Below are 15,003 nucleotides of genomic sequence, written 5' to 3'. Positions count from 1 at the left end.
CGCGCTTGTATTCATACCACGGCCATAAAGAGTTACAGAGGAAGTACCTACCTTCCAATACTGTGTCCATAATTTTATCCCCCATGTCATCAGGATCTTCATCTTTGTCTACACTCAATGGCGGCTGCTTGTCAGGCGTCAGTTTCTCCAACTGGTTGGAGCTTGCTTCATCTCCCACGGCCACTGCTATGATAGTTATTCCTTCTTCCTCCAGCGGTCTTGCAGCTTCTTTAATGTCATCAGTCGTCGAAGGCGATTTAGCATCAGTGACCACAACCAACACTTTGCTCGCTTTTGATCTGCCAGAATCCTTCTCAAAAACCTTCTTCGCTTCTTCTAGCAGTTTCTTGAGATCTGGCAATCCTGAGGGTTGTAATAGTTTGTCGACAGCCCTGAGGAGCGTTTGAATATCTTGAGGATCTTTTGAGAAGGAAACAGCAGGCGTTGCTGAGTCATCATAAATAACGATGCTATAACGTATTCGATCAGGATCGTGCTTGTTTATTATGCTCTTGACCGCATCCTTCAGTACTTCGAAGGTCTTATTTACGTCGGTAGCGGCGGTGTTGATAGCAAAGACAATGTCAATCTCGGGCACATCTGGGTAATCTAAAACAAAACAACTAGTTCATTAATTTTGTGATAGAAAAAATGAGGAAGCTTAGTTTTACGGAAGTCTTGAACTTATATAATGCACAATTAATAAAGTTAGAAAAGAAAGCTCAAATATTGAGCAAAGAGTACGTTTTCCCAAATGAAAGGTATGCAAAACTGTTTAAAGAACACAGTTTTTGAGACAAGCAATTAAGTTTCTATTAACGCAATAAGGACTTTAGGACTACAGTAGTTGCCATTAGATCTACTTACAACAACAGTTTTGTTCGACGTTTTCACTGGCTAATGTAAAATCGTTTGGTAATCCTGTTATTCATTAAAAACTATCTTTGTAAAACAACACCATCAAGATATTATTTTCAAAGAAATATCGTAGGTATTGTAAAACAAAGATAAATAAGGAACAAGCGCAAGGCAAAATGAAGATGCTTTGATCGCCATAAACAGGTCTCATTTTTAACAATGAATCTCTTTGCAGACTACTACTAAATAACTGCATAAAGTTGATGTGAAGAAAAGAGGCATTTTTCTTGTATTCTCTACGCTCAACCCTCTTACCTTGAAGAGCCTTTTTCATGATTTCCTCCGCAGTTTTCTTTGCACCATCAGTGCTGTTAGCCTCGATCACCTCACCCTGATCCGGGGTCAAAATGTCAAGTTCATCCTTGTCTGACTCATCTCCCAAAGCAACAGCAATAACCTTGATATCATCCGGCTGCAAATTGATAGCTTCCTTCTTCAAGTCCTCTCCTCTGCTATCGGATTTCTTATCTGTTATGACGACTAGGACATTTTTCGCATCAGGGCGAACTTTGGCAGCATCGTTAAACAGCTTGGAAGCCGCTCTCAGTACTTCATCTAACGCAGCACCGCGGCTATTCTTAGGAATGGAGTCTGAAAACATCAAAGAGATTTCATTGTAAAACGATAAAGCTACATAAACTGACGACTAAAGATAGGACGGAATTGCAATGACTAGAAATTATAAACAAAGGAGGCTCATTGTTTCTGGCAAGTTTGACAAAGATTTTCTTGCTAAAAGAAAAACGTTCTGGACAATGAGATGCATTATGCTTTTATTCATACTCATAGAAAAAAAGCACATTTATTTTCCTACAATCGTTTGAGCAATTGTACAACCATGTTCCATACTCTTGGGACACTAACGTACCTGTCGCTTCTAAAAATGACGCATCTTCCCTCCCTCCCCTTCCCCCTCGTGCAGTGTTGAAGTCCAGCATGTAAATCGTTAACATCACAATTAACATTGCCAAGTTGTGTGTGTGTGTGTGTGTGTGGGGGGGGGGGACAACTGAAATAGTTTGTTATCACAACATTCCCGAGCTTTCTTTCAGAACCAGTTTTGGACTATATTAGCGAAGTGTGTTGCGTTCAGATGCAACAAGTGTCCAAGACGTTTTGGCCAGGGTTGTAGAGAAAACCGGAACTGCGTTTCTTTCGGGAATACCTCAGTTCTACCTTCGCAAAGATCACAAAGAAACAACATCGACACGTGTAATTTACCAATGACACTTACCAATGAATCGTGCTAAATCCTCATCAGATGGAAGCCTGCGATTGAATGGTAGTACAGTGGTTGGAGGGTCACCGAATGTGATCACACTGTAGTGGATTCGGTTTGAACCAAACTTTTGTACAATCGTCTTAAGAATATCTTTCATCTTTTCAAAGTTTGTCACGTCATCCACCGCTCTAGCACTGATGGCAAATGCTAAATTCATTTCTGGTATCTTAGGGACATCTGAAGGGAGCATATGAAAACAAAATGAATTGCAAGCGATGTACATATACAGTAACTTTTAATTAAAGAAATAATATACTTTTATCGTCATATCTAAAATACTTTTTGTATTGTAAAAACGAAATAAATCTCCCCGCATCGTGCCAAAGTGTCCCATCTTGCAGGAGCTTATCCCACCCTCAGTGGCATTGAGCAACTAGGAGTATTTCTACTCCCCCTGGATGGGATGCTAGTCATCGCAGGGTTACCCCCAACATTACATTTGCCGGTACCAACTTAGACACCTGCGTGGAGAGACACAGTCTGGGAGTAAAGTGTCTTGCTCAAGAACACAACATCGATCATGACCCGGGCCAGAGCTCGAACCCGGACCGATCGATCTGACGTCCAGTGCGTTAAAAATTAAGCCACCATGCCGCCCAAATAGTATATTGTAACGCATAGTTATTTGTCGTACGTCTACTGGTTTGTAACACAATAGGCCTTATCACAGTTTTCGACGCCATCTTGACAAGTAGGCAAAGCGGGTAGAAATTATAATAATAATAATCATAATAATCATTTGAATAGCGCCCTTTCCATACGTTCAAGGGCGCTTGACAATGTTAAAAAGTAAAATATAAATTAAATAAATTACAATTTACTTTAAGTTAAAAAAAAATAAAATATGATTAATATAAAATTACAGTGTTTGTATGGGAATCCGACGGCAAATATCTTTTACAAAAATTGAATTCTAGACAATTTATGAATTGTAAAGTTAAGATACTAGGTAAACGTTTTTATTTGCCGAGTTTGAAGGATGTAGCTGAGCTAGAAAGAGTTCAATGACGTTTTTAATTTTTTCCATACATTTGTCTGTATTTTTTTCCGCATGATGACGCGGCTCGCGGGAAAAATTATAGACAAATGTATGGAAAATTAAAAACGTAACTGAACGCTTTCTAGCCCAGTTTCTAGCCCAGCTACATCCTTCAAACTCGGCGATTAAAACTTTTACCTAGTATCTTAACTTTACAATTCATGATTTGTCCAGAATTCAATTTTTCTACAAGATATTTGTCGTCGGATCCCCATACAAACACTGTAATTTCTACCAGCTTTGCCTACTCGTCAAGATGGCGTCGAAAACCGTGATAAGGTCTATACGATGCCAGGCAGCAAGTGTGAACGCGACGCGCCATAAATATTGCAAACACTGGGTACCTTTCAAAGCCTTCAGCATAATAATCTCAGCAGTCTCGTCGGGATCATCGCCTTCGTCAACATCGACAAGGTTCTCCTTGTTAGGCGTTGTCACAGTCAGTTCGGTAAGGTCAGACTCTGTTCCAAGAGCGACTGGAATAACTTTAATATCATCTTCTTCCAAAAACTTAGCTTGATTCTCGACATCGTTTAGAGAACTGCTAGATTCCTTATCAGCAATTATCACCAGGACCTTTTTGGCATTAGGACGACCCTGTGTTTCAAAAAAACTCTTTGCTTCCGCGAGAGCACTGTCTAATAATGCACCAGAACTCTTTCGTACAGAGTCAACTAAACTCTTTAACGCTTCGTCGTCTAAGAAGGCTGCATTGAAAGAAATCCTTGTAATGGGAACATTTCCATACGTAATGACAGCATACTGAATACTGGAAGTTCCATATCGTTCTATCATGGCCTTGATGATATCTTTCATTTGTTGGAAATTTTCCGTCTCCTTTACAGCGTTGGCACTAATAGCAAATAAAAGGTCCAATTCTGGAATGGCGGGTGGGTCTAAAAGGGTAGAAAAAAAACACAGACAGTGTTAATCATTACTTACATTTTTAGCAGTTTTTTTAAAGTGTTAGGAAGAAAACAACGTCTACCATCCCTAGTATTTTAAACAGGGTAAGTTACAGCGCAAATCCGGTTTAGCGAACTTAACGAATGTAGCAAACAAACACTTGGATTACTTGGACTTCGTAACGAGAAAAATCTCACCTTGTCGGATTTTCTGTATGATTTCTTCACCCACAGTCGATGGATCGCTATCTTTGTCTGTTTTAATGATGTTTTGCTTGTTACTTGTGATAATTTCAAGTTCCTCGTCGTCAACATTTGGGCCAACACCAACAGGCACAACTTGAACATCTTCATCTTCTAAGATCTTAGCTGCTTCCTTGATTTCACTGCAATTATTGACGCACTTGTTGTCGATTATTACAGCAAGGACCTTTTTAGCATCGGGACGGGCTGTTGCTTGTTCGAACATGTTCTTTGCTTCCTCTAAAGCCTTTCGCAGGTCTGGACCGCCTCGGAGTGGAGGGTATGTATCGAGAAGTGTTATAATTGCCGCTTTGTCAGGAAACGTTTGTGAGAAAGGGATATATGTGTTGGCTGAATCGCCAAACATGATGATGCCGTATCTAATACTGACAAGTCCGTATGTATCCACAATATATTTTACGATATTCTTCATGTTTTCGTAAGTCTGGTCCGCTCCACTGTCTGTGGCACTAATTGCAAATCCAAGGTCGACCATGAGCATTGGCATTGAATCTAGAAAGGAAGGTAATAACAACAGGATAAAGTTCTATTAAAGGGACTGTGTCAAAGCTGAGTGATGTTTTTATTTATTTAGTTTTGCCAAATACTCGCTACGAATTCTAATGTTTGCAAAGGAATTACTTCTATTGATCTAAATGACAAAACCATAGCCTCATTGAAACCAACTTTGTCTCCCGGGCGTGAAAATTTAAAGCCGGTTACAAGCAAACGAGATGAACTTTGAAAACTGTTCAGCGCAACAATTCAGACTCATATCGCAATCCGTTTCAATTTTCGTCACTTTTGGCATGTGTTATTGAAATGTTCCTTCACTGTTTTAAGGGGTTAATTTTTATATTTCACTGAATTTGATGGTCATTTTCCCATGCCTAAATTTGGCTAAAATCCGTGACACAGTCTCTTTAACATAGTTAGAACTGAAATTAAGAATATATGACTGGGGAATGACGCGAAGTGTCGTCGAAACGTCGACGATTTCAAGAACTTACTTACGGATTTTTAGAACAATTCAGTGTTTCAAATTAAGTTGTCTTCGTAAAACATGCTTGTTACAATAAACAGTGAGGTAAATAAAAAGAAAATTTGAAAGCTATGCATACAACAAGCACAAACGAAGCCCAAAAAAGTGAGCGTGACATAAAAAATACCATTTATTCTACGTTGATTGGTTTCTCGTCTTTTCCCCTTACAATGTGCATGTTGTTTGAGTTGGGCTCAATAAAGCAATTAACATTCTTACCATTATTTGCCTTTTCCATCACTTCTGCAGCAATATTCTTCGCACTGTCAGTATCATTCGTCTCAATGACATTCTCCTCGTTTAAGGTTGTCTTTTCCATTTCTTGTGGGTCAGCCTCTTTTCCGAAGGTAACGGCAATAACTCGGACACCATCTTCTGCCAATGATCGAGCGGCAACTGCCACTTCAACGTCATCACTGTCTGACATCTTATCCATGGCAACCACCAGGATCCTTTTAGCATTAGGACGAGTTAGAGCTGCCACTTGGAACAGCTCTCTGGCTTTTCGAAGGGCTCTGCTCAAATCAGCTCCCTGGTTATTCTTTGTAATACGTTGTAAGATTTCTCTCAATTCCTTAGAAGCGCTCACGTCTCCAAAATCAAGTTCAACTTCTGGGTCCTTTCCAAACTTGATGACACTATACCGAACCGTTGACGAACCATAGTAGTTTAGAATCTCGTTAATAACAGATTTCATCTTCATGAAGTTATCGTCTGATTTTAAAGCTGTTGCACTGAGGGCAAATGCTAGATCCAGGAACTCTTCTTCATCTGGGGTATCTGAACAAGAGATAAAGTGAAAGAGACAAAACAAATGACACTAGGAATACTAACAGCTACATTTCACTGACAAACGTACTACTCAACAAATGATTTCTTTTCACAATATCAGGGCATGAACCATTTTTTAATACAAAAATCCGCCCATGTTTGATTTAAACAATGTTTCATCGTCTCGCTATGGCGAAGGGTTTTCTTGAAAATGAACAAAAACTTTTTAAGTCTATACAGGATAATTTAGCTTATTAAGCCGAGTGTTTAACGCTTTCAGCATCAAAGTACGTCTACACTAACGTGAGATCCCGTCCCAAAAATCCAAACTTTTTCCTGAAAGCTTACTGTATAGTTTATTATCTAACTTAATGTCCCCAAACTTACTTAACTAGCATTTCTGTTTAATTGTGATGACACAAAGACTTTTCTGAACTACAGGAACGGCTTTAAGTCCGACCCAATAATTACCTGTGAGCACTTTGATCATTATTTTCTCAGCAGCTTTGTCCGGATTTTCATCTTTTTTCATCTCTACCAGGTTATTTTTATTCCGTGTGATTTCTACAAGTTCTTCTTTACTTGCTTCTTCACCGAGCACCACCGGGACAACTTTAACTCCAGCATTCTTCAGTTCTCTTGCCTTCTCCTTCGTCTTGCTCCGATCACCTGATTGTTTCTGGTCCATAATAACAACTAAGACCTTTTTAGCATCTGGCCTGGCTGTTTCTTCAAACATCTTCTTGGCTTCATCAAGGGCTTTATCCAGGGATGCACCAGAGATTCGTGGGAGGCGGTCAATCCTATCCTTTAGAAGGTCGATGGTATAACGCTCACTCTCTGTAAAACGAACTCTCTCGGAGGGTTCATCGCCAAAAAGGATGAAACTGTACCGAATGTCGCTCTTGCCATAACGATCGATCACTGATTTAATGGTGTCCTTGATCTTTTGCAAGTTTGCATCTGCATCTGAAGACCCAATGCTGATTACAAAGCCCAGGTCAAGCTTTGGAATCTTTGGAAGCTCTGTAAATGGCAAAAAAATTGACAAGCTACTATGGTTAATTCTGACTTTACCAAAAGAGTAGAAGAATACATATACAACTCATCCAACCATCAAATAAATTGTGCTAAGAAACTGTAAAGTATCCAATTTACGATTTAAATATGCTTCAATTTCTGTAACGTGACAAGCAGTTAATCGACTATAACAAGGCGGTCGTTATTGATAACAACAAGTTTCAAAACCTAAAGAAACTTTTAAATGAAATTTCTTGACTTTGAAAAGAAAATTGCGAGTTACCCTCGCCATATACTAAATAAGAGTTTCAAAGAGCCTGGGGATTTACAAGACTCAAAGAAAGTAAACAGTTCTATTTTGTCGAATGTTACACACGACCGTCGGAAACTGACGAACTTGGAAGCCTCTGTCTGGCGTTAGCGCAAGTATAACAATCAAGTCATTTTCCGCAACCCACCTTTTAAAGCCGTGTCTATAATTTTGTCTGGCCATGTTTCAGGATCAAAAGGTTCACAGATGGCAATGTACTCTTTGTTCGCAGGTAAGACTTCTATTTCATCAATGTCGACCTCTGAACCAATCGTTGCCGGTACAATTGTAACATTCTTATCAATCAGCGGTTTGGCGGCTTCCTTGAGGTCACTGCGGCTATTGGTTGACTTCTTATCTAAGAAAATAACCAGTATTCTCCTGCTACCAGGTCTGGGAGGAGCATTATCAAACACCTGTTCTGCTTCTTCCAAGGCTTTTTTTACGTCTGGATCACCAGTTGGACGACTGACTTGTTGTACAGTTGTTCTCAGTGCATCTTTTCCTCGGTCATCACTGAAGTCAATGATGACGGAAGTAGTGTCGCCAAATGTTAACAATGCGTAATGGATTTTGTCTGTGCCATACTGTTTAATTATGGTGTCCACCGTGTCTTGTATCTTGTCAAAGGTGTCCTCGGCATCTACAGCGGCAGCGCTCAAAGCAAACGCAAGGTCGATGTCGGGGATATCTCGAGTATCTGCAACATTATACACAATGAAAGCATTTAAATCTAGAACAGGTTCGAAATAGAGGCAGTGCCAACATGATATTCAGTAATGAAACATAGCTACTGTCGGGGGCGAATCCAAGATTTATCAAAGGGGGTTGGCTGTTAACAAACACTTTTTCCGCCCCTGAGTCTGTTAACTCTTTCAAAAGGGGGAAAGTCAAGACAACTCAACTTTATTTAGGCAAGGTGGTCCAATTAGCACTTGGTTGGTATCAACAGGGGCCATACGTAAATCATAACTACATTGTAATATGTACAAGGATAAAAACGGGTAAAAAGCGCTTAAAAATACAAATGAATTATAATTATTTTAAAAAGTTAAGAAAAAAAGTAACATAAATAAATTAAAAAAAAAACTACTGTCTAAAATAAAGGTCTAAGAAGGCTCTTAAAGATGGGAAACTACTCAACCCTTTCACAATAGCCACATCCACACCCCTTTCAACCTCCACAACAGTGTTTTTGTTTAAAGATCCTGGTACAGGAATCTCATCATCCCTTAAGAAAATTGATCAAACCATTTAAATAGTAAAGTATTGTTTACCTTTATCGATATTTTTGATTATCTCCTCAGCCACGGAATCTGGGTTTTCAGTGGTATTCGTCAGAATCGGACTTGGAGTTACAGCATCTACTTCCGGTTCATCCACATCGTCACCAACGCCAATGACAATCACTTCCACGCCATCACCTTCTAGTAACCTTGACGACGCCTTCACATCGTCCAGCTTGCTATCAGACTTGCTGTCTACCATAACGACAAGTATATTCTTAGCCGTTGGTCTCTTAATGGATGCAGTGTTGAAGAGGCCCCTCGCTGTTTCCAACGCTTTATCAAGAGATGCGTTCCCAGTTGTCTTATCGATGGAGTCAATGGCTCGTTTTCTACCTTCGTCTGACAGTTGGTCATCAAAGTTGATATGAACAACGGGAGGGTCTCCAAAAGATAAGACACTGTAGAAAATGTTCGATGTTGGATATTTGTCCACAACGGACTTGATAATGTCCTGCATTTGCCTAAAGGTTCTGTCTGAATCCAAGGAGTTGGCACTAATCGCAAACCCAAGGTTGACCTCAACCAGTCGTGAAGGATCTGTGAAAAAAGAAGCCCAAAAACATCAATTAAAAACACGTGGAGGCGTGATGACCTAATGATTAGCACGTGGAGCTCCGAATTGAGCGTTTCGGCCTGGAGTGTTGGCCAGAGTAATTGTGTCGTGTCCTTGGGCAAAAAAATCTACTTTCACAGTGCCTCCCTCCTATCAGGAGAGTAAATAGACTGTAAAGTGAACTGCAGGGCAACCTTATAAAATACTGGAAAAATCTGCGATCAGTTGGCATCCTTTTCATGGGGTTATAACACTCCTAGTGGCTTCAAGCCACAGAAACCGGGTTACTTTTCAGTGATGTGGCCAAGATTGGCCTGAGGGCTCCCACCTAATAAACATGTAGAGTTCTCAGAATTTGGTGGTAGATAAGTCATGACAATATCCCTAAGTTGATGGGCTTGATGTTTTTCTGTAGGCAATGTATAAATATCATAAGGGGAAATAAGGCATTGACCACTTCCCATATTAAAGCAAATAAATAAAATCTGTCGAAAGTCGGTCGGGATTCGTAGATATTTATTATGGGTTGCCAAGCCATGGATAAATCGCTGTCTTATGGCTACGTGTAACCAAAACCAAGTACAATTTTTAGTAATATTTAACTAGTTAATGTTAAATCATGTTAATGTGAGCTACTTTGACAGATTAGAATCTCGATACACTGTCGCATTGAACTTTGATCGCGTTGATCAATTCGTGTCACGTCGCGTTTAGCCTCTCTCGATTCGCTTATTTTACCTTCCCCCCTCCCTTGGCAGCTGTAATTTTCCCAAATGGATGTACAATAAACTGCCCGGATAAGGCCCAACACTATTATAACAATGACTTCGCCTATTTGATTTGTAGATATAGATTAACTGTATAGAGACATTTCTGATAGAAAGCGTTATAACTAGTCTTTGGACAACCTAAAACCATTCATGTACCTTTGATTGCATTTTTGATTTGCTCGTCAATGTTGTCTGTCACATCTTTAGGTTTGTCAGTTGGTTTGACTGGTGCAATGCGATCTTCATCATCTGTGAGTGGTTTGACATGTTCCTTGCTCACTTCGACTCCGATGATAACAGGGATAACAGTAATACCTTGATCAACCAGTTGTCGTGCTTTGGCCTTTAAAAAAGGATGAAAAGAAAAAAATTACCAGAGAGTTATATAATATTATAACAAGATATTTGAACTACAGTGTGGTAAATAACTTTTTCAACCCATTCATAATGCATCAAGTTAACACAAAGGAAATCAGAACCGTGATAGTACAGTTTGGACATGTGATCTTAATTAGCATAGGCATTTTTAAGATTAATTTCTCCGTTGTCTCCGTGGTTTTAGCTTTGATTGAGAAGATATACCAAACACTCGAGACAGTGTTTCATTGGCTATCTAAACACCTCGAAGTTCGTCAAAAATACTCCACTGCGCGTCGTATTTTCAACTCTCATCTCGGCGTTTGGAAATGTGATAAAACACTCTCTCTCGTATATTTTACATGTACCTATTTTGCCCAATTTCAAATCAAAGTAAGCGTTCATTACTGTAGGTCTATAGGCATGCGCTCACTCTTTATGCATAAAAAAGATAGTAAAAACTTATTTTGGAGTTTTAGATTTTGTACGCCCGTGCGGCTCTTTTATATTCCTAGATAGGGACGAGATCACCATGCTTCCGTGTTAACTGTGTATAAGCTCCATCATCCTCGGCAGAGATTAGATTCAATCTTCCACTTTGCCACCACTACAGCAACAACAACAATCAAATTTTACCTACCCGTATGCTCGTAGGTTCACTTGGCGATAATCTGTCCATGATCACAACTAGTATCTTATTCGCCTGATCTCGCGTTGAACCTTGGAATAAAGTCTCTGCTTCTTCTAAGGCCATGTCCAAATCTGGAGAACTAATAGTCGATGATAGCTCGTCATTGACGGATTTCTTGAGCTTTGTTGGGTCTGTGATCTGATCAGTAAAAGGGATCTTTATCACTGCTGATGAGCCGAATACCATGAAGCCAAAATGCACTCGGCCGATACCATAAAGATCAATCATTCCTTGCACCGTTTCTTTCACAAGTTGGAGGTTCTGTTGGGCGACATTGACAGCAAATGCAAGGTCTACGTCAGGTCCTTTTGGCTCTGTAGGTAAATAATTCACAGTATCATAAATCACGTGAACGCGTGCACGTTTTATTGTAAGATTAGTTCTATAAATTGCTGTCATTCGATAAAACAGAGGAATCCCTCATGAATATACAAACGTTTTTGTATGATACATTTGCATGGTCAACATTGAACGGACCCGGAAGGGTATAATATGCGGTCTGTGTTGAAAACGAGGGAGTCAGCAAGTGGTATTGTGGTAAGGTAATTTTTGTTAAATATATCATAGCAAACGGTCAACCTAACACTGCACACTAATCTCTTTTTTTGGCTGGAAGTCGACAAAAAAATTAAGCATTTGATTTGAAGACAAAGGCCTTTCCTAAAACTATCTGATCCTTTACATACACCATAAGTAACAACGGCCCCTTTTCTCTCCCATTTCCGTTAGTCATGTTGTCAAAACAAACACAAGGTAGTCTTCCAATTCACAAAGTCACGTGAGATGATGTCACATCTGAAATGGGTCTATCAGTGAGCTTGATGAATTTACTTTTCGCTAAGTAGATTCACGACCTTGTTGCCATAGTTATGTCCTTAGCCACCCAATAGCTACTCGTTGCCACAGCAACAGTACACCACCTCTACCTTATATCTCTAAAGTGATGAGCTAAGAATTAATTTATTTACCTTTCAGTGCTAACTCCATGATTTTTTTGCCAAGTTCTTCTGGATCCTCATCTGTAGTGGTATCTGTCACCTCATGAGGAGTGAACTCTTTCAGCTCATTGGGATCAGCGTCCTTTCCAATGACAACACTAATCAGCACGATATCATCTTCCTTAAGACGGTCTGCTTCAGCCTTGACATCACCATAGCTACTGTCGGAAGCACTGTCAGATATCACCACAACAACCTTCCTGGCATCTGGCCTGCCACTTGTCTTAAAAACCTTCCTTGCCTCACTGAGGGCTTCATCTAAATCTGGGACTCCAAACTGAGGGAAGAGCCTTTTAACTGTCGTTTGAACGTTGTTGTTTAAATTGTCTTGAATGGAAATGGCAGGGTCTGTGTTGCTACCAAATACTACAACACCCACTCGGATCACGTCCATGGAATAGGTGTCAAGAATTGAAGTGATGGTATCTTTCATCTGTTGAAAGTTGTCACGCCACTTGGAAGAGGAAGTTGCAGAGATTGCAAAAACGATGTCGGTTTCAGGAATACGTGGTTCTTCTGTAACTAAAAGGCGAAAAAAGCGTTATAATAAGTTTGTACTTTGTTTCAATGCAAGTTCATCTATTTTAAGAACAATCTAATTAACAATTAGACTACGATCCCGAGTTTTCTATTTTAACAATAGAGTGTATCTGTCGAGGAACTATCGGCTGATAGTTGCCCCGCGGAAATTTGATGTTCTTAAAACAAATATTAGCCCGAGAAGCGAAGCTTCGAGGGCAAATATGCTAGTTTTAAGAACATCAAATTTCCAAGGGCAACTATCAGACCGATAGTTCCGAGACAGAAACACTCTATTGTCTTTATTGTTCACCACTAAATTTTCTTCCGCGCGCTCATACAAAAACAAGCATCGTGAATTATTTTTTACTTTTGAGGATAAAAACTCAATTGAAAGCCGAAATTTAACAAACGAAACAAAACCAGACGAGAAACCCACTAAATGCAGTGAATTTGGTTGGGTTTTTTTGTCTGCAGACAGCTTGTTTACAAAAAACAGTCACGGGCGGGCACTATCGATCCGGGCATTTTTCACGGGAGGGCACTATGGGCTGATAGTGCCCTCCGGCGGACGGGCACTATCGCGTCAGGTGTTCAATTTAAACCAATCAAAATCGGAGAAAATTTAGTGGTGAACTATAAGAGCGAATAGTCAACGAGGGCGAGTTGAAAGAATTGCAGTCCAAAACCTACAATTTTATGTACTTCTGAGCCAAAAATCAAGAAATATTGTCCCTTTAAAGAGCAACAAGCGGGCGCTCGTGTTCTATCAGCGATAATAGCTCACCACTAAATTTTCTCCGATTCTGATTGGTTTAAATTGATCACATGACGCGAAAGTGTTAGTCCGCTGGAGGGCACTATCAGCCCAAAGTGCCCGCCGAAGAAAAATGCCCGGATCGATAGTGCCCGCCCGTGACTTTTTTGTAGTACTGACTTTTTGTAGCGTGCCTGCAGACAAAAAAACCCAACCAAATTCACTGCATTTAGTGGGTTTCTTGTCTGGTTTTGTTTCGTTTGTTAAATTTCGGCTTTCAATTGAGTTTTTTTTTCCTGAAAAGTAAAAAATAATTCACAATGCTCGTTTTTGTATGTGCGCGCGGAAGAAAATTCAGTGGTGAACAATAAAAACAATAGAGTGTTTCTGTCTCGGAACTATCGGCCTGATAGTTGCCCCTTGGAAATTTAATGTTCTTAAAACTAGCATATTCGCTTCTCGGGCTAACATTTGTTTTAAGAACATCAAATTTCCGCGTGGCAACTATCAGCCGTTAGCATAACCACACTGACCTACTATTGGTAATCGCGCAATCTGATTGGCTACACAAGTGCCTACTATTTAACAATTAGACGGCAAGCTCGAGGTTTCTACCAGCTGATAGTTGGCGAGGGGCGAAGCCCCGAGCCAACTATCAAAAGCCGGTAGAAACCGAGAGCGAGCCGTCTAATTGTGTTAGCATAACCCACTGACCGATTTATTAAACTCAGAATATCGCTAGAATTGATTTATTGAAGGTTTTGATTGATAAAATTCAGCGAAGACTACGCGCGCGCTCCGAGAGCCTTCTACGGATCGATAGTAGGCACCTGTGTAGCCAATCAGATCGCGCGATTACCAACAGTAGGTCAGTGTGGTTATGCTAATGATCCGTAGAAGGCTCTCGGAGCGCGCGCTTAGTTTTCGCTTAATTTTATCAATCAAAACCTTCATTAAATTAATTCTAGCGATATTCTGAGTTTAATAGATCGGTCAGTGGGTTATGCTAACACAATTAGACGGCTCGCTCTCGGTTTCTACCGTCTTTTGATAGTTGACTCGGGGCTTCGCCCCTCGCCAACTATCAGCCGGTAGAAACCTCAAGCTCGCCGTCTAATTGTTAAATAGTTCCTCGATAGAAACACTCTATTGTTTAAATAGAAAACAATGGGAGGACCAATCCGATTCACGGATTTCCAAAAGAACACGGCTGAGTTCTAGTTAAAGATAAAGGAAACAGAAATAATGAAGAAAAAAAAATTATAAAGCCATAAGCAAGCCTTATTAATTATGCCAGCACTCCTCTTGCATATTAAAACCCGTTTGCCCACATTCATTGCCACTGTTCACCTGATTTCATTTCACAACACTGATTTTAACAAAATGAAAACTAAAAACAGCCTTTTCAAATTTTAACCCAATTTTTTTGCTTTTGAAACTAACTGCTGTGATGTTTATGCTCCACTGGCCGTTCTGCCATACTCTGATCTCTGCGAATTTTTTAACCTCCTCGCGTGGCCATCATCGATGTAAATTTAT

The 15,003-nt window shown here is 40.0% G+C and overlaps 1 protein-coding gene across 1 annotated transcript in view; it reads right to left on the bottom strand.

The window, feature by feature from the left end:
* LOC144658049 (uncharacterized) overlaps window positions 1-15,003 on the bottom strand; it is a 155,151-nt gene that overhangs the window by 85,877 nt on the left and 54,271 nt on the right. The window contains 12 exon segments of the mRNA XM_078518375.1: window positions 52-609; window positions 1,174-1,509; window positions 2,153-2,377; window positions 3,584-4,135; window positions 4,343-4,900; window positions 5,649-6,209; window positions 6,672-7,226; window positions 7,679-8,230; window positions 8,808-9,356; window positions 10,299-10,485; window positions 11,140-11,504; window positions 12,159-12,710. Coding sequence (XP_078374501.1) covers window positions 52-609; window positions 1,174-1,509; window positions 2,153-2,377; window positions 3,584-4,135; window positions 4,343-4,900; window positions 5,649-6,209; window positions 6,672-7,226; window positions 7,679-8,230; window positions 8,808-9,356; window positions 10,299-10,485; window positions 11,140-11,504; window positions 12,159-12,710 — 5,550 coding nt within the window.

The sequence above is a fragment of the Oculina patagonica genome, chromosome 6 (genome assembly GCF_052425735.1).
Source record: "Oculina patagonica isolate OP01 chromosome 6, crgOcupat, whole genome shotgun sequence".
Taxonomy (NCBI): Eukaryota; Metazoa; Cnidaria; class Anthozoa; order Scleractinia; family Oculinidae; genus Oculina; species Oculina patagonica.
Note: the sequence above shows the minus strand (reverse complement) of the source record. Positions and strands in the feature narration are given on the sequence as shown.